The 27047-nt window shown below is 54.9% G+C and overlaps 1 protein-coding gene across 3 annotated transcripts in view; it reads left to right on the top strand.

Moving 5' to 3' along the window:
- The first annotated feature begins 4342 nt into the window (after positions 1-4342).
- LOC105485897 (adaptor related protein complex 3 subunit delta 1) overlaps positions 4343-27047 on the top strand; it is a 57212-nt gene continuing 34507 nt past the window's right edge. Inside the window, exons 1-5 of one of the 3 annotated variants that reach the window (XM_011748496.3) lie at positions 4343-4671; positions 19327-19422; positions 20217-20297; positions 20932-21012; positions 25668-25775. In XM_011748496.3, the coding sequence (XP_011746798.2) occupies positions 4576-4671; positions 19327-19422; positions 20217-20297; positions 20932-21012; positions 25668-25775 (462 nt within the window). In that variant the 5' untranslated portion in view covers positions 4343-4575. The remainder of the gene's footprint in view (positions 4672-19326; positions 19423-20216; positions 20298-20931; positions 21013-25667; positions 25776-27047) is intronic. The other 2 variants (XM_011748505.3, XM_071086055.1) reach the window with 2 other exon arrangements.

The following is a 27047-nucleotide window of genomic DNA, read 5'->3' as shown; positions in this document are numbered from 1 at the left end:
AGGCCGGGCGCGGTGGCTCAGGCCTGCAATCCTAGCACTTTGGGAGGCCGAGGCGGGCGGATCACAAGGTCAGAAGATCAAGATCATCCTGGCTAACACGGCGAAACCCCGTCTCTACTAAAAACACACACGCACAAAATTAGCCGGGAGAGGTGGCGGCACCTGTAGTCCCAGCTGCTCAGGAGGCTGAGGCAAGAGAATGGCGTGAACCTGGGAGGCGGAGCTTACAGTGACCCGAGATTGCGCCACTGTATTCCAGCCTGGGCGACAGAGCGAGACTCCGTCTCAAAAAAAAAAAAAAAAGGCCGGGCGCGGTGGCTCAAGCCTGTAATCCCAGCACTTTGGGAGGCCGAGGCGGGCGGATCACAAGGTCAGGAGATCGAGACCACAGTGAAACCCCGTCTCTACTAAAAATACAAAAAACTAGCCAGGCGCGGTGGCGGGCGCCTGTAGTCCCAGCTACTCAGGAGGCTGAGGCAGGAGAATGGCGTGAACCCAGGAGGCGGAGCTTGCGGTGAGCCGAGATCGCGCCACTGCACTCCAGCCTGGGCAACAGCGTGAGACTCTGTCTCAAAAAAAAAAAAAAAAAAAAGAAATGTAATTAGGCATTAGTATGATCTCATATGAATAGACTGACTGGGCAGCCCGGCGGGGCCTGTCTGTCCAGATTCCTCTTTGTGTCTCTGTGCGGCTTTCCTTCCTCCAAGGTGTGGGGCATGAGCCTCTCTGGAATGAGGTCTTTGGGCTCCCAATCAGATTACAGTCCTGCCTTGGGCAGTGAAAAGAGGACAGAAAGACAGAGAGATTGTTTCCCTAGGCCTTCGCCTGAGGACTAAAGAACCCATATTTAGGCCGGGCGCGGCGGCTCATGCCTGTAATCCCAACACTTTGGGAGGCCGAAGCGGGCAGATTGCGAGCTCAGGAGATCAAGACCATCCTGGCCAACATGGTGAAACCCCATCTCTACTAAAAACACAAAAATTAGCCAGGCGTGGTGGCGGACGGCTCTGTAGTCCCAGCTACTTGGGAGGCTGAGGCAGGAGAATTGCTTGAACCCGGGAGGCAGAGGTTGCAGTGAGCAGGCTGGTGTACTGGCTCACACCCCTAATTCCAGCACTTTGGGAGGCCGAGGAGGGCGGATCACCTGAAGTCAGGAGTTTGAGACCAGCCTGGCCAACATGGCAAAACCCAGTCTCTATTAAAAATACAAAAATTAGCTGGAGGTGGTGGCAGGCAGCTGTAATCCCAGCTACTCAGGAAGCTGAGGCAGGAGAATTGCTTGAACCCAAGAGGCAGAGGTTGCAGTGAGCTGAGATCGCGCCACTGCATTCCAGCCTGGGCAACAGAGCGAGACTCCGTCTCAAAAAAAAAAAAAGAAAGAAAGAAAAAAAAATCAGGTCGTTGCAGTGGCAGAGGTTGCAGTGAGCCGAGATCACGCCACTGCATTCCAGCCTGGGCGACACAGCAAGACTCCGTCTCGGGTGGGGGGAAAGAAATCACAAGGATGGCTGGAAACTGTTTGGCACCAGCTTCCAGTGCTGGCACATATATGTTCTATTACCCACCGATTCCTCTACTATTCCTGATAGAAATGCATGAATATGTCCTCCGAAGATATGGAGCCACCATGCCCAGCAGTTCCCTTTTTTTTTTGAGACGGAAATCTTGCTCTGTCTCCCAGGCTGGAGTGTAATGGGGTGATCTCAGCTCACTGCAACCTCTGCTCCCTGTGTTCAAGCCATTCTCCTGCTTCAGCCTCCCCAGTAGCTGGGATTACAGGCGCCCACCACCATGCCTGACAAATTTTTGTATTTTTAGTAGAGGTGGAATTTCACCATGTTGGCCAGGCTGGTCTCAAACTCCTGACCTCAAGGGATCTGTCCTCCTCGGCCTCCCAAAGTGCTGGGATTATAGGCATGAACCACTGTGCCCAGTCCCCATCCCACCCCACCCCCTTTGTTTTTGAGACCGTGTTTCGCTCTTTTGCTGAGTCTGGAGTGCAGTGACGCGATCTCAGCTCACTGCAGTCTCTGCCTCCTGGACTCAAGTCATTCTCCTGTCTCAGCCTCCTGAGTAGCTGGGATTACAGGCGCCTTCCACCACGTCCGGTTAATTAATTAATTAATTTTTTGAGACGGAGTCTTGCTCTGTTGCCCAGGCTGGAGTGCAGTGGCGGGATCTTGGCTCACTGCAAGCTCCACCTCCTGAGTTCACGCCATTCTCCTGCCTCAGCCTCCCGAGTAGCTGGGACTACAGGTGTCCAACACCACGCCCGGCTAATTTTTTGTAGTTTTAGTAGAGACGGGGTTTCACCGTGTTAGCCAGGATGGTCTTGATCTCCTGACCTAGTGATCCGCCCGCCTCGGCCTCCCAAAATGCTGGGATTACAGGTGTGAGCCACCGCGCCTGGCCTAATTTGCTGGTCTCGAACTCCTGACCTCATGTGATCTGTCCCTCTAGGCCTCCCAAAGTGCTGGGATTACTGGTGTGAACCACTGCACCCATCCTCCCTGCCCCACCCTTGGCCTTTTTTTTTTTTTTTTTTAAGATGAGTGTCTGACTATATTGCTCTGGCTGGTTTTTATCTCCCGGGCTCAAGAGATTCTTCCTAAACTTTGGGATTTTACAGGTGTCAGCCATCCTGCCCCACCAGGATATAAGTCATTTGTCAGATATAAGTATTATAAACATCTTACCCCAGTTTTTTTGTTTTGTTTTGTTTTGTTTCAGACAGAGTCTTGCTCTGTTGCCCAGGGTACAGTGCAGTGGCACTATCTCAGCTCACTACAACCTCCGCCTCCTGGGTTCATGAGATACTTCTGCCTCAGCTTCCCAAGTAGCTGGGATTACAGGCACATGCCACCACGCCCAGCTAATTTTTGTATTTTTAGTGGAGATGGGGTTTCACTATATTGGCCAGGCTAGTCTCAAACTCTTGACCTCATTATCCACCCGCCTTGGCCTCCCAAAGTGCTGGGATTACAGGTGTGAGCTGCCGCGCCTGGCCCATCTTACCCCAGTTTTTATTGCTGTTACTTTCTCTCTTTTTTTTTAGACGGAGTCTTGCCCTGTTGCCAGGCTGGAGTGCAGTGGCGCCATCTTGGCTAACCGCAACCTCCGCCTTCCGGGTTGAAGCGATTCTCCTGTCTCAGCCTCCCAAGTAGCTGAGATTACAGGTGCCCACCATCACAGCCAGCTAATTTTTGTATTTTTAGTAGAGACGGGGTTTCACCATGTTGGCTGGTCTCGAACTCCTGACCTCAAGTGATCTTCCCGCTTTGGCCTCTCAAAGTTCTGGGATGACAGGCATGAGCCACCGCGCCTGGCCGAGCTTAAAGTTTTTTTTTACAATCTCAGTGATGTATCTCGGAGGGCAGGGACTCAGTATATCTCTTTTTTTTTTTTTTTTTTTTTTTTTTTTGAGATGGAGTCTCGCTCTGTAGCCCAGGCTGGAGTGCAGTGGCCGGATCTCAGCTCACTGCAAGCTCCGCCTTCCGGGTTCACGCCATTCTCCGGCCTCAGCCTCCCGAGTAGCTGGGACTACAGGCGCTGCCACCTCGCCCGGCTATTTTTTGTATTTCTTAGTAGAGACGGGGTTTCACCGTGTTAGCCAGGATGGTCTCGATCTCCTGACCTCGTGATCCGCCCATCTCGGCCTCCCAAAGTGCTGGGATTACAGGCTTGAGCCACCGCGCCCGGCCGGGACTCAGTATATCTCATTTACTGCTGCATGCCTAGCGCCCCTTACCATGCCTGGCACACAGTGGGCCCTCGACAAATGTTTATTGAATGAATGACAATGTCGTAGTCTTGTCTCTGGCCTCATTTTCTTCCTGTGGGCATGTTAATCTCTGTCTTGCCCATTTCACAGGATGTTGTGAGGCTGCAGGAACCACAGGACCCGTTCCCCCACCCGCCCAGGCGTTGGGTTTGCAGGCTCTCAGGACGCGTCAGCTTTTACATTCAGGAAAGGCGGAGCTCCAGTCTTCCCCGAGAACTTGCCGGCTAAGCTCCACGTGGGCACCCCGCCCACATCCAGCCACGCCCACACCCGTCAGCTGATGGGAGGGTCAGGACCAGACTCTAAGGGCGTGGCTAGAGCCCAGAACGAGGAAGAAGGCGGAGTTCCGGAGGTCACTGACCAATGAAAGCGCAGGTCTTTTGGCCGGAAAAGGCGGGGCCGCGAGCCGGAGAAGGTGGTGCCACATTTCCATTGGGATACCTGTCGTCGTCAGGGAAATGCAGCGTCTCCCCGCCAGGGAGGTGAAGGGGCGGGGCTTCCTGGGAGGTGGGGCTTCTGAGGCCGGCTCGGCTGGGACCGGGCGCTCGCGGTCAGCTGACCGGCCGCCATCTTGTCCGCCATTTGCAAGTGGCCCGGAGCAAGATCGCGGCACCTGCCGAGCGGGTTGCCACCTCTGCGGCGGTCCTTGGACCCCGCCGCCGCCCTGGCCTGGGAGCCTGCCCCGCCGCAGCGGCCGGCAGCGCAGCGCTCCGCGGGCGGCAGGCGCGGGCCCCAGGCCCCCTCACGGCGCCCAGCCGCGGGCCTCCCGGGGCAAAAGCCCGTGGGCCGCCGCGATGGCCCTCAAGATGGTGAAGGGCAGCATCGACCGCATGTTCGACAAGAATCTGCAGGACTTGGTCCGCGGCATCCGTAACCACAAGGAGGACGAGGTGAGCCCGGCGCGCCAAGGGGCGGCTCGGCCTGGTCACCGCCCCAGCCCCGGGCCCAGCGCTGCTCACTGGGCCTGCTCGGCCCGGGCTCTGTCTTAGTTCGAGGTCCCGCTCTCGGCTCCGGCCCTGCCTGGCCTGGGCCTGGGGCGCCGCCCTCGTCTTCGGTCCCTCAGCCTCAGTTTACCCCCGAGGGGCGAAGGCCTTAGAGCAGCACATCTAGGGTCCTCGCCTCATCGGATCACCGCGGGGAAGCGCTGTTCAAAATGCAATGCTCTGAGCCCCGCCGATGCGTGCTCTCCCCCTGGACCCTCAGTTTACTCGCTCAGAGGGAGATTCGGGCCCACCTCCCCCTTGGCTCGGGTGACCCTCCCAGGAGACTTCCGAGGTCCTTGGACAGAGTTTCTCCAACGTGAGTGTGTTTCCGAATCACCGATTAAAAATGCAGGAGCCCGGGCCCCGCCCCCGGACCCTCCCTGGGAGACCGGGGCAGGGGGTCCTGGGCCGCCCCTGGAGAAACTCCTTCCTTCTGGATAGTGTAAATGCGTGTCCAGGTTGCTGCCTGGGGCCTGGCTCGGAACCGGGCAGGGTCTTGGGGCCTTGCCTCCAGTGCCCCGGTTCCCAGGAAGGCGAGGCTGCTGCTGGGAAGGAGGGAGGACAGCGGCATCCTAAGCCCGAGTGAGGTAGCAGCCTGGGGGAACCTGGAATGGGGAAGCTGACTTCAAGTAGGAACCTGAAAGCCAGCGCGAGGAAACGGTTTTCCAGAAGTAAAATTACAACTATGGGGATCGTTTCCTTCCCGCTTCTCCCTTCCCCCAACCTGTGACCTAGATTGAAAAAGAATGGGCACAGTGGCCAGCAAGCGTCTTGCTTCCTTGAAGGATACCCATGCAGCCCTTGGGCAGTGGGAGCCTTAGAAAGTGTCCTACCTGAGGACTGCCTGTCTGCTTCCCTGCGTGGACAGCAAGGCCGGCCTGAAGGAGATCCGCCTCTGATACCGCACCAGTCCCAGTGCCAGAGGCTGTGTCCCGGACGAGGTGCCCAGGAGGGCAGGGAAGTGAAGGGGTTTGCTTGCAGGCTCTGTGTCCCTCAGCCCATTGCCCCTCTCCCTGGGAACCTGAGCTCTTGCCGGATTGTTACACCTTTACACTTTTCTGGAAGTGGTGTGGTTTCGCCTGCCCCCACCTTAATGAGGTCATTTTTGTTCTTCTCCACCCCTCTTACCTTCGGCCTCCTTGGTTTTCATCATCTCAGAAGCTCTGCCTAACTGCTTTGGTTACAATGTGTAACTAACTGGAGTAATGTTCAGATTCTTTGTGAGTTGAAAGCGTGGCTGATGGGCCTGCTTTTACTGTACTGAGCGTGGTTCACCAGATTGGAAATGTGCTTTGCTTCCCGAGAGGCCTTTTTCTGCACAGGCAGGATCTCCCAGTGCCCGTCCCTGTCCCTGTCAGCACATGTCACTGAGCAGCCTGTTCTGGAATCCTGAGGATGGGCCGGGGGGGGGGGGGGGGGGGGGTTGTCCAGTGGAGGACCACACCTCTAGTCTGGGGCTTGGTTTTCAGGGGGATGTGCCTGTCTTCACTGGGAAGCCCCTGAGCCTGGGTTTCTTCCTTTGGAGTTGGTGTGAGTTCATAGCGCTTTCCCTACAAGCATGGGCCCCTTCAAGGGGGTATTAGTGGTGGAAACATTTTTTTTTTTTTTTTTTTTGAGACTGAGTTTTGCTCTTGTTGCCCAGGCCGGAGTGCAAAGGCATGATCTTGGCTCACTGCAACCTTTGCTTCCCAGGTTCAAGCAATTCTCCTGCCCCAGCCTCCTGAGTAGCTGGGATTACAGGCATACGTCACCACGCCCAGCTATTTTTTTTTTTTTTTTGTATCTTTAGTAGAGAGGGGGTTTCACCATGTTGGTCCGGCTGGTCTCTAACTCCTGACCTCAGGTGATCCGCCCGCCTCAGCCTCCCAAAGTGTTAGGATTACAGGTGTGAGCCACTGCACCCGGCTGGGAATCATTTTTAAACGGCGCAGCGCATCCTTGAAAGTCCCAGACTTCCTCATGGGCCCTGCCGTTGGCCAGTGGGTGATTTCAGACAGGACGTGTGGTGTCTGGGGACCCGGCTTTCTTGCCAGAAAGACCGTTGTTGTGGCCCAGAGGGTCGTAACTCAGCTGTTCATGTCTGATTCTGGATGTTGTCTGCAGCTGCTGGAGTCTCCTGATTGGAGAGCAGCAAATGACTGTTCAGTGACGGTTCTAGCCGTCCCCCCAGCACCCGCACTCACTCTGAAAACGCAGCTACCCTGTAGACCGTATGTTGTGGGCTCTTCCCTCCCACCCACCGCGCCCGGAACGAAGACTCTGGATGGTGTGCGTTTTCTGCAGCAGTATAGTTTCCAAAAACAGTTTCCATTTCGTAATGGATTTTCCCCTAAAACTTGAGCGTGGCATCATGGAAGCGAGGCTCAGCCGTGACTTTGAAAGCGGCGTGGAAAGGCAGCGCGATGGAGTGGAAATGGCGTGAGGTTTGGGAAATCCGAGTCCAGGTGCTTGGCTGAGTGGCTGACTTCCTGGGGCGGCCCATGGAGAGCCCCCTGCTCTGTCTCCTTCTGTGTAAGTGGGGATGACGGTCACCTGCCTCCTTGCTGAACGACGCTGAGGATGCTGCAGTGAAACGCGGTTTCCTGGAAGCCCCAGAGCGCTGAGGTTGTCTAGTTCACTGTTTTCCAGACCTCAGGCTGTGACCTCTTTGTGGGTTGTAAATTCAATTTAATGGGTTATGCTAGGTAAGAAAAAGGAAAAGAAACTAGAAAAGACCAGGGTACAGACACATACGGTAACTGTCCGGTCCTGAAACTTTGATTTCTGCATGTGATACTTGTGTGCACATGTGAACCTATCGGGTTCCCATGCAAAACCCATTCAGATGAGTCCTTTTTTTTTTTTTTTGAGACGGAGTCTCGCTCTGTCGCCCAGGCTGGAGTGCAGTGGCCGGGTCTCAGCTCACTGCAAGCTCCACCTCCTGGGTTCACGCCATTCTCCTGCCTCAGCCTCCCGAGTAGCTGGGACTACAGGCGCCCGCCACCTCGCCCGGCTAGTTTTTTGTACTTTTTAGTAGAGACGGGGTTTCACCATATTAACCAGGATGGTCTCGATCTCCTGACCTAGTGATCCGCCCGTCTCGGCCTCCCAAAGTGCTGGGATTACAGGCTTGAGCCACCGCGCCTGGCCCAGATGAGTCCTTTTAAAAAGCATAAGTAGTGGTCTCATTCGTACGTGTCTTGGTCCACTTGAGAGTGTCCTCAGTTTCTAAAGCTCGGTAGAATTGGCACAAAAGCCAAACGACTTTTGTTTTTTTTTTTGTTTGTTTTGTTTTTTTGAGACGGAGTCTCGCTCTGTCACCCAGGCTGGAGTGCAGTGGCCGGATCTCACCTCACTGCAAGCTCCGCCTCCCGGGTTCACGCCATTCTCCTGCCTCTGCCTCCAGAGTAGCTGGGACTACAGGCGTCCGCCACCACGCCCGACTAGTTTTTTGTATTTTTTTTAGTAGAGATGGGGTTTCACCGTGTTAGCGAGGATGGTCTCGATCTCCTGACCTCGTGATCCGCCTGTCTCGGCCTCCCAAAGTGCTGGGATTACAGGCTTGAGCCACCGCGCCCAGCCAGCCAAACGACTTTTAACACTTTATTCTCACAAGCCCTTTTCATAGTTTTGGCAAAGTTTTCTCCATTTTTTCTTTTTTCTTTTTCTGAGACTAAATCTCTCTCTGTCACCAGGCTGGAGTGCAGTGGCACCATCTCTGCTCACTGCAAACTTCGCCTCCCAGATTTGAGTGACTCAATCTCCTAAGTAGCTGGGACTGCAGGTGCGCACCACCACACCCAGCTGATTTTTGTATTTTTAGTAGAGATGATTGTTCACTATTTTGTCCAGGATGGTCTTGATCTCCTGACCTCGTGATCTGCCCACCTCGGCCTCCCAAAGTGCTGGGATTACAGGCATGAGCCACCGCGCCCAGCCCATTTTTTCTTTTTATTATTTTTTTGTTTTGTTTTGTTTTCTTCTTTTTTTTTCCGAGACAGAGTCTCGCTGTGTTGCCCAGGCTGGAGTACAGTGGCACAATCTTGGCTTGCTGCAACTTCCGCCTCCTGGGTTCAAGCAGTTCTCCCTGCCTCAGCCTCCCGAGCAGACTCCAACTCAAAAAAAAAAAAGATATAAAGATATTCAATTTGAACTGAGTGTGTCTTCTTTTCTTTTAATACCATCAGTCATTCCCCTAGATCGGCGTCTGCCTCTCAGCACTGTGGATGTTGGGGCTGGATCATTCTCTGGGTAGTGCTATTCTGGGCACCATAGGGTGCTGAGCAGTGTCCCCGCCCCCACCCACTCCATGCCAGGAGCTCCTCTGGTCATGCTAGCCACAGGTGTCCCCAGACGAACGTGTCCCTTGGAGGTAGAATCAACCCCAGATTAAAAGCCCCTGAGCCCACTTGCCGGTAAGAGAAGTCTCCCAGAATTCCCGAATGCCTCCCTGTTGTCCAGGTGCCCTTATCCCCCATGCTGTCACGGTGGTGGTAGACCGGAGGGCGTGGATTCTAGGTTGCTTTTTTTTTTTTTTTTTTCTCCTTTGAGCCTCTTTAATGGCAACATATGCAATGCATAGGACATTGTACAGCCTTTTTTTTTTTTTTTTTTTTTTGAGATGGGGTCTTGCTCTGTCGCCCAGGCTGGAATGCAGCAGCATGATCTTGGCTCACTGCAACCTCCGCCTCCTGGGTTCAAGTGATTCTCCTGCCTCAGCCTCCCAAGTAGCTGGGATTACAGGTGCCCGCCACCACACCTGGCTAATTTTTATGTTTTTAGCAGAGACGGAGTTTCACCATATTGGCCATGCTGGTGTCGAACTCTTGACCACAAGTGATCCACCCGCCTTGGCCTCCCAAAGTGCTGGGATGACAGGCGTGAGCCACTGCGCCTGGCCTGTACAGCTGATTATTATGGTAATGATCCTGACTTCTGTGAGTTTAATTTCCTTGACTTGCTTGTAGTTTTATCACTTAAATTCGTGTCCCTGAACCATAGGCGTGATTGCCTAAGGTGTGTGTGCTTTGCTGCCGGCGTGGTGGGGAGCTGTCCTCGGTCCTTGCCGTGGGTGGCTGTGCTCTGTTGTTTACACGCAGCTTCCCTACGTGGTCTCTGGTCAGACGCGTGGGTGGTTTCCATGTGGGATCGTTTTATGAATGGTCTCAAGCCGTGGTGGCATGCAGCGCGCCCAGCCCTTGGGACAGCGCCCACTCCCCACAGAGTGGGGAGCAGCAAGCGTGGAAGCCACAGCCTCGCCTCCTGCACCACCAGCAGGGCTAGGGTGTTTGGGGGGTGCAGCCATAGTCTCAGCTCCCCTGATTATGAGTGCGGTTCACTCATTCACGGGTGTTTAACTGCTTCCGTTCTTCCTGAAGCTTTCTCCCCAGGGCTTGGGCCTCTGTCTGTTTTACTACTCTGCAGGGGTTTTCAAAAGGCAGCCTCTGGGCAGAAGGCTTGGTGTGTGTGTGTGGAGGTGGCTTCAAGGCCGAGGCATGTGGGTCCTGGAGGGATGTGTGGGTGGGGGTGAGCTCTGCCTTGTAACCAGCTTCTGGGTGATGCTCGCTTGCGTTGTGCCCTGGAGAGCCAGGAAGACCAGAGGGCAGGAGTGGCGACACCAGACCTGGGTGTGCTCTGGCCCAGCCCTGGCACTGTGGACATCAGGCTGGATGGTTCTTGGGGTGGGGGTGGTAGGGCATTGCAGGGCACTGAGCGCGTCCCCAGCCTCCACCCACTCCATGCCTAGATCTCTGCAAGTCATGGCAAGCACAGATGCCGCAGACATCGCCCAGTGTCCCCTGCGGGGACAGAGTCACCTGCTGGGAACCACTGCCCTAGGAGTTCTTGGGTTGGCTGGTGGCCGACTTGTCCACATGGCAGTGAGACAGGCAGAAGGATGCAGGGTCCCGGGTGGCCTGGGCATCCGCCATGTGGCCCCCTCTGTGCTGAGTGGTCTCTGATGGTCCTGTTAATCTGTGACCAGGGCCTGAGGACCCTCTGCTCTGCCCAGGCCTCCAGCCCTCAGGGAACTGCAGTCCAGGTGGAGCCTCACGTCTGTCCTGGCGTTTTGTCCTGTCCTGTGATGCTGCTGAGCCAAGGTGGTTCCTTTCTTTGAATAGTTGTATCGAGATACAATTTGCATGCCATAAAATCCGCCTGTTCTAGGCATGAAATTCAGTAGATTTCAGTATGTTTACAAGCGTGCGGTGATTCAGCACAGTAAATTCCGAACAGAGAAACCTCATGCCCTGGCAGCCACTGACCTGCTGTCTCTGTGGATTTGAGCCAGAAGCGTTGCGTTTGTTTGTTTGTTTTTGGAGACAGAGTCTCCCTCTGTCACCCAGGCTGGAGTGCAGTGGTGCGATCTTGGCTCACTGCAGTCTCTTCCTCCCAGGTTCAGGCAATTCTCCTGCCTCAGCCTCCCGAGTAGCCAGGATTATAGGCATGCGCCACCACACCAGGCTAATTTTTGTATTTTTCGTGGAGACAATGTTTCACTAAAAATTGGCTAGGCTGGTCTCGAACCCCTGACCTAAATTGATCTGTTCGGCCTCCCAAAGTGCTGGGATTACAGGTGTGAGCCACCGTGCCCCACCTCGACTCAGAGGGTTTTATTGGTGACCGTGCCACCCCACAGACATCCAGGCTGAGGTGAGGGGCCATGAGTTACAGGACTGAGCACAGAGACGGGCTGGGGCTGGACTAGATGGGGCCGGCTGGGATCTGGTGCTGGACGGGGCTGTTTCTGGCCTCTGCCCTGTTGGGTGTTAGTGTGCTGCACCAGCCTCAGTCGTGGGAGTGGAGGTAGGTCCCGGTGTGGGGGCCTCGGCTCCATGCTGTCTCAGCATGGCCGCGGCTGCTCTGCTGCTGGGTACAGAGGGCATTGAGCCTGTCCACAACGAGAGGGTAAACCAGGACAGCGTCCCGGGCTGTAGAAGGAGCAGCGCACTCTGCATGATAAGCTCCTTTCATGCTGCTTCTGGGGTTCTGGGGTTCAGTGGCTTTTCTGTTCGAATTTGAAGTGAGGGTGATTGTGGATGGTAACTTATCCTGGGCAGGATGGAGCACTTCGCTGGCATGTCTCCTTTCCTGACCCAGTTACTGTTGGGACTTGGAATTCTTTTTTTTTTTTTTGAGATGGAGTTTCACTCTTGTCACCCAGGCTGGAGTGCAGTGGCACGATCTCGGCTCACCACAACCTCCGCCTCCCGGGTGCCAGTGATTCTCCTGCCTCAGCCTCCCAAATAGCTGGGATTACAGGCATGTGCCACCACGCCTGGCTGATTTTGTGTTTTTAGTGGAGATGAGGTTTCTCTATGTTGGTCAGACTGGTCTCGAACTCCTGACCTCAGGCAATCCACCCACCTCGACCACCCGCAGTGCTGGGATTGCAGGTGCTGCCCAGGCTGGAGTACAGGGCTGCGATCACGGCCCACTACAGACTTGACTTCCTGGGCTTAATCAATTCTCTTTTTTTTTTTTTTGAGACGGAGTCTCGCTGTGTCTCCCAGGCTGGAGTGCAGTGGCGTGATCTCGGCTCACTGCCAGCTCCGCCTCATGGGTTCACGCCATTCTCCCGCCTCAGCCTCCCAAGTAGCTGAGACTACAGGCGCCCGCCACCACGCCCGGCTAGTTTTTTGTATTTTTAGTAGAGACGGGGTTTCACCATGTTAGCCAGGATAGTCTCGATCTCCTGACCTCGTGATCCACCCGCCTCGGCCTCCCAAAGTGCTGGGATTACAGGCTTGAGCCACCGCGCCCGGCCTTAATCAATTCTCTTACCTCAGCCTTGCAAATAGCTAGGACTACACAATGTGGCCACCACACCCAGCTAATTTTTTATTTTTTGATTTTTTTTTTTTTTTTTTTTTTGAGACGGAGTCTCGCTCTGTCACCCAGGCTGGAGTGCAGTGGCTGGATCTCAGCTCACTGCAAGCTCCGCCTCCCGGGTTTACGCCATTCTCCGGCCTCAGCCTCCCGAGTAGCTGGGACTACAGGCGCCCGCCACCTCGCCCGGCTAGTTTTTTGTATTTCTTAATAGAGACGGGGTTTCACCGTGTTAGCCAGGATGGTCTCGATCTCCTGACCTCGTGATCCGCCCGTCTCGGCCTCCCAAAGTGCTGGGATTACAGGTTTGAGCCACCGCGCCCGGCCTATTTTTTGATTTTTTTGAGACAGGGCCTTAAAAACCTCATCTCTACACAAAAATACAAAAATTTGGCATGGCCAGGTGCAGTGGCTCACTCACACCTGTAACGCCCGCACTTTGGGAGGCTGAGGTGGACGGATCACGAAGTCGGGAGATCGAGACCATACTGGCTAACATGGTGAAATCCCATCTCTACTAAAAATACAAAAAATTAGCCAGGTGTGGTGGCAGGCGCCTGTAGTCCCAGCTACTGGGGAGGCTGAGGCAGGAGAATGCCGTGAACCTGGGAGGCGGAGCTTGCCGTGAGCCGAGATTGCACCACTGTACTCCAGCCTGGGCGACAGAGCGACACTCCGTCTCAAAAAAAAGAAAAAAAAAAAGAAAAGAGGCTGGGCGTGGTGGCTCACTCCTGTAATCCCCGCACTTTGGGAGGCCTTGGCCGAAGCAGGCGGATCACCTGAGGTCAGGAGTTCGAGACCAGCCTGGCCAACATGGAGAAACCCTGTCTCTACCAAAAATGTAAAATTAGCCTGGCGTGGTGGCACATGCCTGTAATCCCAGCTACTTGGGAGGCTGAGGCAGGAGAACCATGCTCGAGCCCGGGAGGTGGAGGTTGCAGTGAGCCAAGATCACACCATTGCACTCCAGCCTGGGCAACAAGAGCGAAACTATTTCAAATAAAAAAAGTAAAAACCCCTCAGAGCCCCCAGTGGGGTGAGGGGTGTCGGGCTTTGCTCTCATGAGCTGGGTGAGCTCCGAGGCCCTCAGCCTGCATGCAGCTCAGCGGCCCGGCTTCCCTCAGCCTTGCAGGCACGTGGAAAGCACCGTGGGATGTGTCGAGGGTTCAGCTCGTTGGTCTTTGAGCTGGACAGCACCCGAGAATCAGCTGCTGAGGTTGTGACCATGCGGCCTCCGTGGTCTCAAGATGCTGACTTCATTCATTGAAGGCGAAGGACTGAGAATCGGAACTTTAAAACTAGAAAAAGTGCCAGCCAGGTGCGGTGGCTCACACCTGTAATGCCAGCACTGTGGGAGGCCAAGGTGGGAGGATCACTTGAGGTCAGGAGTTCAAGGCCAGCCTGGCCAACATGGCAAAACCCCGTCTCTACTAAAAATATAGAAATTAGGCCGGGCGCAGTGGCTGAAGCCTGTAATCCCAGCACTTTGGGAGGCCGAGGCGGGTGGATCACGAGGTCAGGAGATCGAGACTATCCTGGCTAACATGGTGAAACCCCGTCTCTACTAAAAATACAAAAAACTAGCCGGGCGTGGTGGCGGGCGCCTGTAGTCTCAGCTACTTGGGAGGCTGAGGCGGGAGAATGGCGTGAACCCATGAGGCGGAGCTGGCAGTGAGCCGAGATCACGCCACTGCACTCCAGCCTGGGAGACACAGCGAGACTCCGTCTCAAAAAAAAAAAAAAAAAAAAAAAAAAAATAGAAATTAGCCTGGCGTGGCAGTACATGCCTGTAATCCCAGCTACTGGGAAGGCTAAGGCAGGAGAATTGCTTGAACCTGGGAGGCGGAGGTTGCAGTGAGCTGAGATCACACCACTGCACTCCAGCATGGGTGACAAGAGCAAAACTCCATCTCAAAAAAAAAAAAACGTGTGTGTGTGTGTATATATATATATATGCGTGTATATATATATGTAATTTAAAAACTTAGTTTAATGGCCGGGCGCGGTGGCTCAAGCCTGTAATCCCAGCACTTTGGGAGGCCGAGACGGGTGGATCACGAGGTCAGGAGATCGAGACCATCCTGGCTAACATGGTGAAACCCCGTCTCTACTAAAAAATACAAAAAACTAGCCGGGCGAGTTGGCAGGTGCCTGTAGTCCCAGCTACTCGGGAGGCTGAAGCAGGAGAATGGCGTAAACCCGGGAGGCAGTGAGCTGAGATCCGGCCACTGCACTCCAGCCTGGGTGACAGAGCCAGACTCCATCTCAAAAAAAAAAAAAAAAAAACAAAAAACTTAGTTTAATATGGGGGCATGCACCTGTAGTCCCAGCTGCTCGGGAGGCTGAGGCGGGAGAATCTCTTGAGCCTGGGAAGTTGAGGCTGCAGTTAGCCGTGATTAGGCCTCTGCACTTTAGCCTGTGCAATAGAGGAAGACCCTGTCTCAAAAAAAAAAAAAAAGGCCGGGCGTGGTGGCTTACGCTGGTAACCCCAGCACTTTGGGAGGCCGAGACAGGCAGATCATGAGGTTAAGAGATCGAGACCATCCTGGCCAACATGGTGAAACCCTGTCTCTGGGGCTGGGCGCAGTGGCTCAAGCCTGTAATCCCAGCACTTTGGGAGGCCGAGATGGGCGGATCACAAGTTGAGGAGATCGAGACCATCCTGGCTAACACGGTGAAACCCTGTCTCTACTAAAATACAAAAAAATTAGCCGGGCGAGGTGGCGGGCGCCTGTACTCCCAGCTACTCGGGAGGCTGAGGCAGGAGAATGGTGTGAACCCGGGAGGCGGGGCTTGCAGTGAGCTGAGATCCGGCCACTGCACTCCAGCCTGGGCAACAGAGCCAGACTCCGTCTCAAAAAAAAAAAAAAAAAAAAAAAAAGAAACCCTGTCTCTGCTAAAAATGCAAAAATTAGCTGGGCGTGGTGGTGCACGCCTGTAATCCCAGCCACTCAGGAGGCTGAAGCAGGAGAATCATTTGAACCGAGAGGCAGAGGTTGCAGTGAGCTAAGATCACACCTCTGCACTCCAGCCTGGTGACAGAGCAAGACTTGATTAAAAAAAAAAAGGTACCCCAGGGAGTTCTCCTGTGTATCTAGGGTTTAAATGGCCTGTGTTACTGTAGTCCTGAGAAGTTAGTGTATAAAGGAAATACGCGTGCTGTGTTCCAAATTACATCCCAGAATTAAATAGGTGCTGAAACCAGCATCAGTGTTTTAGAATCTCACTTGCTGTGTGGTGAAGTGTGAATTTGGTGCGGAACTAGCTGAGGTATTTGAGAAATTTCACATGTTGCTCCTCTAATTTCCCTTTGTTTTTGTAGAAAGTGTCATGTATAGGCCGGGCGCGGTGGCTCAAGCCTGTAATCCCAGCACTTTGGGAGGCCGAGACGGGCGGATCACGAGGTCAGGAGATCGAGACCATCCTGGCGAACACCGTGAAACCCCGTCTCTACTAAAAAATACAAAAAACTAGCCGGGCGAGGTGGCGGGCGCCTGTAGTCCCAGCTACTCGGGAGGCTGAGGCAGGAGAATGGCGTAAACCTGGGAGGCGGAGCTTGCAGTGAGCTGAGATCCGGCCACTGCACTCCAGCCCGGGCGACAGAGCAAGACTCTGTCTCAAAAAAAAAAAAAAAAAAAAAAAAAAAAAAAAGTGTCTTGTATAGCCACGTTATACCTTCAAATAATTTTTTTTTTTTTTGAGACGGAGTCTTGCTCTGTCTGTCACCCAGGCTGGAGTGCAGTGGCATGATCTCGGCTCACTGCAAGCTCCACCTCCTGGGATAACGCCATTCTCTTGCCTCAGCCTCCAAAGTAACTGGGACTACAGGCGCATGCCACCATGCCCGGATAATTTTTTATTTTTTTTTAATTTTATTTGTTTATTTTTTTGAGACAGAGTCTTGTTCTGTCGCCCAGGCTGGAGTGCAGTGGCCGGATCTCAGCTCACTGCAAGCTCCGCCTCCTGGGTTCAGGCCATTCTCCCGCCTCAGCCTCCTGAGTAGCTGGGACCACAGGCGCCCGCCACCTCGCCCGGCTAATTTTTTTTTTTGTATTTTTTAGTAGAGACGGGGTTTCACCGTGTTAGCCAGCATGGTCTCGATCTCCTGACCTCGTGATCCGCCCATCTCGGCCTCCCAAAGTGCTGGGATTACAGGCTTGAGCCACCGCGCCCGGCCCCGGATAATTTTTTAAAAATATTTTTAGTAGAGATAGGGTTTCACCGTGTTAGCCAGGATGGTCTCAATCTCCTGACCTCGTGATCCACCCGCCTCGGCCTCCCAAAGTGCTGGGATTACAGGCGTGAGCCACCGCACCCGGCTACCTTCAAATAATTTAAATCTATGTTTGTAATATAATCTTCTGGGTCTAGATCATGTCTCCATACCCCGACTAATAAATTTTTTTCTTCAGGCCGGGCGTGGTGGCTCACGCCTGTTGTCCCAGCACTTTGGGAGGCTGAGGTGAGCAGATCATCTGAGGTCAAGAGTTCAAGACCAGCCTGGCCAACATGGTGAAACCCCGTCTCTACTAAAAATACAAAAATTAGCTGGCGTGCTGGTGTGCCCCTGTAATCCCAGCTACTCAGGAGGCTAAGGCAGGAGAATCACTTGAACCCGGGAGGCGGAGGTTGCAGTGAGCCGAGATCGCGCCACTGCACTCCAGCCTGTATCAGAGCGAGACTCCGTCTAAAAAAAAAAAAAAATGTTTGTGTGAGGCTTGGTCTGAGAGGAGCTACTTGGACTTTATCAGCAGTTAAAAAGCCAGGAAGGAGTCCCAGGGTTGCGACCCACTGCCGAGTTCCTAGAAAGCTGACTAGTGGCTGGGCGTGGTGGCGACCCCTGTGGTCCCAGTGCTTTGAAAGGCTGGGCACGGGAATCACTCGAGTCTAGGGTGTGGAGGCTGCATTGAGCGGTGATCTCCCCACTGCACTCCAGCCTGGGGGACAGCGTGGGACCCTGTCTCAAAAAAAATCCATAAAATCAAGCAAGTTGACTGGCGCAGACCCACCACGTTGTGTGTATTATTCATCAGCCGTGAGCGTGGTGGCTGTTCCTGTTTCAAGCCACTATAAATGGTGCTACCATGTGCGTTCGTGTGCTTGTTTTTGTTTGGACACCTGTTTTCCATCTCCTTGGGTGCACGCCCAGCAGTGGAATTGCCGGGGCAGTAACTCCACATGGAACCTTGGAGGAACCCCAGGCTGGTTTCCACGGCAGCCACGCTGCCTGACATCCCATCCCCCTTGCCCTCGTGAGGGTCTGACCTCTCCACGCCTGTGATGGTCTTTTTGTTCTTTCCCTTATAAATCATCAACAGTCCTGACCCTTTGAGCAGGAGGAGTGAGTTATCCTTGCTGTGGGGATGGGAGCACAGTCCTGGGGCGAGGTGTAGTAATTTGAAGTGCGTCTGGAGGATCGGGTGACACTTGTTCCTTTGTACAGAGTTGGATCATAAAACATTCAGGAAAATATTGTGTGTCTGTGCTCCCCCCAGCCCCCCACTCCCCCACAGCTGTGGCTCCTTCCCCACTCGGTGTAGCTGGCAGCCGAGCTTGGGGTGTGGTCCTGGGTGACACATGAGTGGTGGGTATTCCTGGGGCTGCTTTGAGGCCAGCTACAGTGGGGCTGGGGACAGAAGTGCGATAGGGTGGGCTTGCCATCCTTGCCTCTGGTGGGCACAGCAGGAGGAACATTGCATCCCGACGTAGGGGCTGGCAGGATGGGGCCCAGGGAGCCATCACTCCTGGTCTGTTGTCGGATGATGGAGAGGGGCTCCTGTGCATTAGGAGGGCTTGTCGTGGGGGCCTCATCGTCTACTGAGGGAGGCGCTCCAAGCCTCTGCTGTTCCCTCCTCTCTCTCCTCCCAGGTGGGGTGGGTTGTCTCTGGGGCCAGCATGGCATCGACCTGGCTTGTCTCTGGTGCCATCCATGTTGAGCGGCTCACGCCTGCCTGTCTCTTGGGAACCTCATCTGCCATTTGGACCTTGTACCTGAGTTTGCTTGGGTCAGAACTATCCTTAATGGTGTTCTGGAGACACACACAGTTAGTGAGCAGGCCCGGGGGATCCAGACACATCCCCCCAAAACCTGAGCACGGTGTTCACAGCAGCGAGGGTCACACTGGCTGAAGGTGGGAAGACCCCACACGTTCGTCCACCAAGGAGTAGGCAAACAGCGGGGCGTGTGTAGCAGAATGCTATGTGCCACCACCACGGCCAAGTTCCAAAACATTCTCAGCCTAGAAAGAAAGCGAATCCGCCCCGTTTCCTCCCCCAGCCTCTGGCACCCACAAATCCGGTTTCTGTCTTTGGATTGGCCTCATCTGGGCATTTCATAGAAATGGATCATATGGTGTGCTCTCTTGTGTCTGTCTGGCTTCTTTCTTTCTTTCTTTTCTTTCTTTCTTTTTTTTTTTTTTTTTTTGACACAATCTGGCTCTCTCACCTAGGCTGGAATGCAGTGGTGTCATCACAACCTCTGCCTCCTGGATTTAAATGATTCTCCTGTCTCAGCCTCCTGAGTAGCTGGGATTACAGGTGCCTGCCACCACGCCTAGCTAATTTTTGTATTTTTAGTAGAGACGGGGTTTCACCAAGTTGGCCAGGATGATTCGAACTCCTGACCTCGTGATCTACCCACCTTGGACTCCCAAAGTGCTGGGATGACAGGCGTGAGCCACCGCTCCTGGCCTGGAATCAGTATTCCAACCATCTTAGCTAGATGTTTGTAATTTCTGTGTTTATCCCCCATTATAGGCAAAATACATCTCTCAGTGCATCGATGAGATCAAGCAGGAGCTGAAGCAGGACAACATCGCGGTGAAGGCGAACGCGGTCTGCAAGCTGACGTATGTAAGTGTCTCCCGGTGGCCCGTGCCCAGCACTGTCGGGCTGCTTCTCCACTCAGCGCGTGTCCCCCTGTTCCTCAGCCTGTCTGTCCACCTGTCAGTCATTGGTACCACCCGCTGTCGGTGAGCCCCTCAGGGCCAACCCGGAGTCCTGGAGTGGAGAGCCGTGATTGTCACATGACTGGCAAACAGGCCAGAGGGTGGCAACCCACAGGCCCTGGTGGTAGCCCCGAGGGAGCCCCATGGGGTCCTCTTCTGGGTGGGGTTCACTAAGGACGCCCCTCGCCTGCAGTCTCGGCTCCCACCACAGGCCGCACCAGGACGCCTAGTGGGGAGAGCTGGGGCCCTGGACCTTCCTGGGCTGGCTCCCTTCCTGGCTGCAGTTCCAGGTCAATGCGTGAGTGGGGGACGGGCGCGCCTCCCTCTGGCCTGTTTTCCCGTGGGAGGTAGCGAGACGGAGGGCTCGTCCGGGGCCCCCCGTGCCGCTGCTCATCTCGTAACTATTTCAAGGAGCTGATTCGCCAAGGGGTGGTAGTTAGTACCCATAAGTGCCAGTTAGCCAATTGCAGACATTGAGCCTCTTTTTAGTGCCTGTCACTAACCTGTCCCTGTAGCTTTTAAATGTCAGAGTCGTTTGTCAAAAGAAGAAATTAAAGGCCTCAGGGGTGTGTGTTGGGTGTTTGTTGACCATGAGTGAGTCTGCTCCGTGTGCTGGGAGGGAGCGCTTCATGCTACGGCTCCAAACCCTTTGTCTCCACTTTGGCTTGTGAGTGCAATTTCCTGTGCGTCCCTTAACAGTTACAGATGCTGGGATACGACATCAGCTGGGCCGCCTTCAACATCATAGAAGTGATGAGTGCTTCCAAGTTCACCTTCAAGGTGAGGTTCCGGGACGGCGAGGCTGGTGGGGTGGGGGGAGTGATTACAGGTGTGAGGCACCGTGCCCGGCCAATTTTTATTATTATTATTCTTGAGACGGAGTCTTGCTCTGTTACCCAAGGTGGATTCAGTGGCCTATAATCCCAGCCCTTTGGGAGGCTGAAACAGGTAGATCACCTGAAGTTGGGAGTTCGAGACCATGCTGGCCAACATAGTGAAACCCCATCTCTACTAAAAATACAAAAATTAACAGGGTGTGGTGGCGCGCGGCTATAATCCCAGCTACTTGGGAGGCTCAGACAGGAGAACTGCTTGAACCCGGGAGGTGGAATTTGCAGTGAGCTGAGATCGTGCCATTGCACTCCAGCTTGGGCAACAGAGTGAGACTTTGTCTCCAAGAAAAAAAAACTCATACATATTCCAAACTCTGGGAATTTCCTTCTGGAATTTTGAAGAAATCTGGGTTGGTTTTCAAATGCGGGTTGGTTCCCACTTGCTGGTGGCCCCCGTGTCCAGGCTGCGGGGCGTTGCTTCTGGACCTGTGTTGCCTGGTGCGGACGCTGCAGAGCAAAGCTGGGTGCTCCTGAAGGCTGCAGGTGCCCGGCCTCTGATGTGCTCGTCTGTTCTCTCCCAGCGAATCGGCTACCTCGCTGCTTCCCAGAGCTTTCACGAAGGCACCGACGTCATCATGCTGACCACCAATCAGATCCGTAAGGTAGGTCCCCGGCCCAGGCCGCTCTGTGCTGAGTGTAGCCTGTCCCCTGCCAGAGCATCTGGTTTCCACGCTGGTCTTCCTGTGGGCAGCAGGCACCTGTGGCACCCTGGAGTGCGAGCAGGGCTTCTGTAGCCACTGTCTTCCCAGCAGGCACGGAGAGGTGGCCCGGCGGGTCTGAGTCTGCGCTCCCTGGTGGGCTTGTGAGGTGGAGGGATGCTGAGGGGTGCGGTGCCCCCTTCCCTCGCTCACCACATGGAGGGGCCGGCAAATGGGGCTCCAGGGCCCACTCGAGGCTGGCCTCTGCAGTCGCCCCCTTTCTTCCCTTCTCCCCGTATGGTAGTGCCTGCTGTAGCTGTGCGCCCTTCGTCCCCATGTGGGGTGCTTCCTGCCCGCGGTTTCTTTTGAGTCCCATGAGGTGCATTTTTCAGCACCATGTAAGTGTTGCATTTTGAAATGGTCACGGAGGCCATTGGGTAGCAGAGGTCCTCCTTGGCCCCTGAGCTCTGAACACGTTTGGTTCCTGCCTCTCGATGGAGGGGTTGGGGTGTTGGAGAATCAGGCCCACCCTTCTCATGGGCACCTGGCCCCTTTCTGGCCCTAGACCTCACCTCAGAGGCCATGGCCCCAGCTCTCCAATGTCCATGTGCAAGGGCAGGACCTTGTGACTGTGTTGTTGACCCCACAGGGTGACCTGGCGACCTGGGCCAGGGACTCCCAGCCTGCCGAGGCACAGGTGTGGGGGTACTGGCGGTGACTGGTGCCCGGCACAGGGTGTGGTGCAGGTCCCGGGACTGTTGGCTCTACTGGGCTCACTGTTGTGGGCAAGATTATGGAGCTGGGCATCCCGCCTGGGCTGCAGACGACATGTGCCCTCGATGCCGTGGGGTCTTGGGTTGTGGCCATGAGGGTGGCTGGAGTGCCTAGCAGGAGGGGCCTGGGTGGGAGTCTGGCCCACTGAGAGGAGGATGGGAGCGGTTTTGCAGGTGGTAACTGGGAGGGAGGAGGATGGAGGTCTCCAGCCGCCCTGGATACCCAGGTGGCAGCTGCCCAGCAAGGAGGGCCACATGTTGGGCCCAGGTTTGTGTCTCTTGCTGATGGGCTCGGATGGCCGGATCCCTGTGTGAGCACCTCACTGGGGACTTACATCCACCACTGCCTTGCCAGGTGCTTGGAGCTGTTAGGCCCTGTGTGTTGGGCGTGGCTCTGACCCGGTGCCTGCCACTGGCTGGCCTCGGATGCAGGTCGTGCCTGTGGGGCTCCGGCTCAGGAAGTTAGCACCTGCTTCCTCTGTGTAGGATCACACGCTCCCGATGTTTGCAGTCCACTGTGTCATTTTTGTTTATTTGTTTTGTTTTGAGACTGAGTCTTGCTCTGTTGCCCAGGCTGGAGAGTAGTGGCGTGATGTCGGCTCACCGCAAATTCCGACTCCTGGGTTCAAGCAATTCTACTGCCTCAGCCTCCCGAGTAGCTGGAATTACAGCTGCCCTTGTTTTTTGTTTGTTTGTTTTTTGTTTTGTTTTTGAGATGGAGTCTTTGTCACCCAGGGTGGAGTGCAGTGGTGCGATCTCAGCTCACCACAACCTCCACTTCCCGGGTTCAAGCGATTCTCCTGCCTTAGCCTCCCAAGTAGCTGGGATTACAGGGGTGCACCACCACACCTGGCTAATTTTTTTGTGTTTTTAGTAGAGATGGGGTTTCACCATGTTGGCCAGGCTGCTCTCGAACTCCCGACCTCAAGTGATCCACCCACCTTGGCCTCCCAAAGTGCTGGGATTACAGGTGTGAGCCACTGCACCCGGCCCTCATTTCTTTTGTTTGTTTGTTTGAGATGGAGTCTTGCTCTGTCACCCAGGCTGGAGTGCAGTGGCACAATCTCGGCTCACTGCAAGCTCCGCCTCCCAGGTTCACGCCATTCTCCTGCCTCAGCCTCCTGAGTAGCTGGGACTACAGGCACCCACCACCATGCCTGGCTAATATTTTGTATTTTTAGTAGAGACGGAGTTTCACCGTGCTGGCCAGGATGTCTCGATCTCCTGACCTCGTGATCCACCTGCCGTGGCCTCCCAAAGTGCTGGGATTACAGATGTGAGCGACTGTGCCTGGCTTGTTTTTTTTTGTTTTGTTTTGTTTTGTTTTCTTTGAGACAGAGTTTTGCTCTGTCGCCCGGGCTGGAGTGCAGTGACCGGATCTCAGCTCACTGCAAGCTCCGCCTCCCGGGTTTACGCCATTCTCCTGCCTCAGCCTCCTGAGTAGCTGGGACTACAGGCGCCCGCCACCTCGCCCGGCTAGTTTTTTTGTATTTTTTAGTAGAGACGGGGTTTCACCGTGTTAGCCAGGATGGTCTCGATCTCCTGACCTCGTGATCCGCCCGTCTCAGCCTCCCAAAGTGCTGGGATTACAGGCTTGAGCCACCGCGCCCAGCCTCCTGGCTTGTTTTGTAATTAAAAAAATTATTTTCTGGGCTGGTGTGGTGGCTCACGCCTGTAATCCCAGCACTTTGGGAGGCCAAGGCAGGTGGATCATCTGAGGTTGGGAGTTTGAGACCAGCCTGACCAACGTGGTGAAACCCAGTCTCTACTAAAAATACAAAATTAGCCGGGCATGGTGGTGCATGCCTGTAATCCCAGCTACTCAGGAGGCTGAGGCAGGAGAATCGCTTGAACCCGGGAGGTGAAGGTTGTGGTGAGCCGAGATCGCCCCATTGCACTCCAGCCTGGGTGACAGAGTGAGACTCCGTCTCAAAAAAACAAAACAAAACATTATTTTCTTACCTTTTTTTTTTTTTTTTTTTGAGAGAGGGTTTTGCTCTGTCGCCCAGACTTGAGAGCAGTGGCGCGATTGCAGCTCACTGCAGCCTCGACCTCCTAGGCTCAAGCGATCTCCCCACCTTAGCCTCCTGAGTAGCTGGGACTACAGGCATGCACCACGATGCTCAGATGATTTTTTTGTATTTTTTGTAGAGGCAGGGAGGGTTTCACTATGTTTCCTAGGCTGATCTCGAACCCCTGGGCTCAAGTGATCCTCCTGCTTCGGCCTTCCAAAGTGGTAGGATTAGAGGTGTGTGCCACCGCTTCCAACTCACTGTGTTACTTTATTTTATTCTGTTTATTTATTTATTTTTTGAGACGGAGTCTTGCTCTGTTGCCAGGCTGGAGTGCAGTGGCACAATGTCGGCTCACTGCAACCTCTGCCTCCCTGGTACAAGCAATTCTCCTGCATCAGCCTCCCAAGTAGCTGGGACTACAGGTGTGCACCACCATGTCTGGCTAATTTTTTGTATTTTAGTAGAGACGGGGTTTCACCATGTTGGCCAGGATGGTCTTGATCTCCTGACCTCGTGATCTGCCCACCTCGGACTCCCAAAGTGCTGGGATTACAAGCGTGAACCACTGTGCACGGCCACTGTGTCATTTCAAAAGAACCAGTTGGCCCCATCTCTACTAAAAATACAAAAATTAGCCGGGCATGGTGATGTGGCCTGTAATCCCAGCTACTTGGGAGGCTGAGGCAGAGAATTGTTTGAACTTGGGAGGCAGAGGTTACAGTGAACTGAGATCACACCACTGCACTCCAGCCTGGGGGACAGAGTGAGACGCGTCTGAAAAAAAAAAAAGCTGGCCTTGTCATATTTTGACCACAGAATGGTAACCCTGAAAACGGATCTTGATAGGTGCATATGTAGGTGGAGTCTTGGGAGTTTCCTCAAGAAAATCTCTCCCCGAGAGCAGGTTTGTGATATCAAGAGAAGGTTTGTTTCCCCGAGTGCTGAGATAGGAGCCGGGGGGATGCCGTGTTTTAGTGAGAACTGCGGGAGTGAAGAGCTGGGGCAGAGTCCAGGGGAGCGCGGGGGCAGCTGCCAGCTGAAGTTGGAGAGGGGCCCACGGGAGCTGTTCCTGGGCCCTTCCCCTCAGTTGTTGGGGAAAGGGACCCCAAATGGAAGCAGGCTGTCCGAGGACCCCATCCTGCGGGGCGCGTCTTCCGCCTGTTCCGTGCCAGGCCCAGCAGCACCGTCTCTGTGGACTGGGAGCTGCCAGTGATGGGTGGGGGCAGCCCTGGTTTTAGGCCTGGCTCTGCTCTTGCACCCGTGGTGGCCCTTCCCCACACTTGCAGTGACTTGTGACAAGTGCCTCTGTCCCAGGAGGTGCCAGGAAACTCGATTGATTCCCGCACAGAGTGCTTCAGTTTGTGGCTTAGACCTCCCTGTCCCCAGCCCTGCCCATCCAGGAGGAGCCAAGAAACTTAGTTGATTCCCGCCCACAGAGTGTTTCAGCCTGTGCCTCAGACCTCACTGTTGCCCGGCATGCCCACCCAGGAGGAGCCAAGGAACTCAGCTGATTGCCACACACACAGCCCTCCAGGCTGTGCCTCACAACTCAGTGTCCCCAGCCGTGCCCATCCCGGCTCCTTTCTTGGTGACAGTGTCTTCCATGGGCTCTAAATTGTTCCTCCTTGTCTGAGTTCAGCTCCAGACCCCTCTGCAGCAGGGGTGATAAGGCACAGCTGCACCCCAAGGGGATATGCCGAGTCCCCCAAGGGGATATGCCGAGTCCTGGGGCGTCCTGGGAGGATTTTGCTCCTGCTGCTCCTGGCGACCCAGGCGTCGGACGTGCCACCCAGGGCATCCTGGCCATGGCCCTTTCTCTGTTACTTTCCAGGACCTGAGCAGCCCTAGCCAGTACGACACAGGCGTTGCACTGACGGGTCTGTCCTGCTTCGTCACCCCAGACCTTGCCAGAGACCTGGCAAATGACATCATGACACTGGTGAGTTTGTAAGCTTGCCCGCCACCCTGCACGTCTGCTCGGGGAAAAACGCGGTCAAAGTGGCATGCCAGGGAAGCTTGGCCGTGCGGAAACTGGCCGGGGTCCCTGGTGTGTGGCCTACCTGAGATGGGAACCAAATCACTGTCAGCTGGTGGGGCAGCTCTTGGGCTGCTTTGATTCCTGCGTGTCTTGAGTTTATGTTTGAAATCATCCTGCCAAGAGGAGGAGCAGGGTCTCCCTGATGGGCCAGGCCCGGTGGGGGATGTTTGCCCCAAGGTCTGACAGTGGCTCCTGTCTGAGCTGCCAGTGGGCTTCTGTGTGGTCCTCTTTCCTCCATCACGGACCGCAGCTGGACTCCTCCCTGCCACTCCGCTTGTCAAAGGCTACATCCCCGGCTGTGACAGTCTAAAATCTGAGAAGCACTTGGAAATTTTGGCCCCAGAAACATCTGTTTTGTGCCTGACTTAATCTCCAGCTCATGAGGGAGACCTTTGTTCCTTTTCATTTAAAAAACAGCAGCCAGATTAACAGTGTGGAAGGGCGTGGTTTCCTCCCTGGGAAGCGCTGTCCCTTCGTGGCTGCCTGTCCTCCCGGAGGTGTCTAGATCGTGGCTGATGGGCGCTGTCCCTGCATTGCTGCCTGTCCTCCTGGAGGTGTTTAAATCTTATCCAATGGGTGCTGTCCCTGCGTGGCTGCCTGTCCTCCCGGAGGTGTCTAGATCGTGGCTGATGGGTGCTGTCCCCGCGTGGCTGCCTCTCTGCCCGGCAGTGTCTACATCGTGGCTGATGGTCTTGGAGATTGTCAGCACAGCCTGCTGAGCTTCTAGATCAGGGATCAGCGGGCTGCGGCCCAGGGCCAAATCCAGCCGGCTGCGCCTTCTTTCCATGTGTCATGTCGTCTCCAGTGGCCTTGGCTATGAAGGGCACAGCCGCGTGGTCACGACAGAGGCCGTCTGGCCCACGAAGCTGAAAACACTGACTCTGGCCTTCACAGAGTGCCGGCTCCTCTACAGTAAAGCAGTGGGGAGCGCATGAGCAGGCGGATGTCAGCGCCCCATCATGGGGTGGCTCTGTCAGGACCAGGCAGTTCAGGGCAGCTCCCTGGGCCTGATAGATGGGAGGGCTCCTGCCGGGGAACTTGAGCAGCTGCAGGGCACAGCCGTGGGGAGCTGGGCTGTAGGCTGTGTTCCCAGCATGACTTTCCTCTCCAGCCTTCCTCCTCCCACTGTGGGACCCAGGACCCTGGGGCAGGAAGGCCACTCAGGAGAAGGGC

This window comes from Macaca nemestrina, chromosome 20, assembly GCF_043159975.1.
Source record: "Macaca nemestrina isolate mMacNem1 chromosome 20, mMacNem.hap1, whole genome shotgun sequence".
NCBI lineage: Eukaryota > Metazoa > Chordata > Mammalia > Primates > Cercopithecidae > Macaca > Macaca nemestrina.
This window is presented reverse-complemented; position numbering and strand designations above follow the sequence as displayed.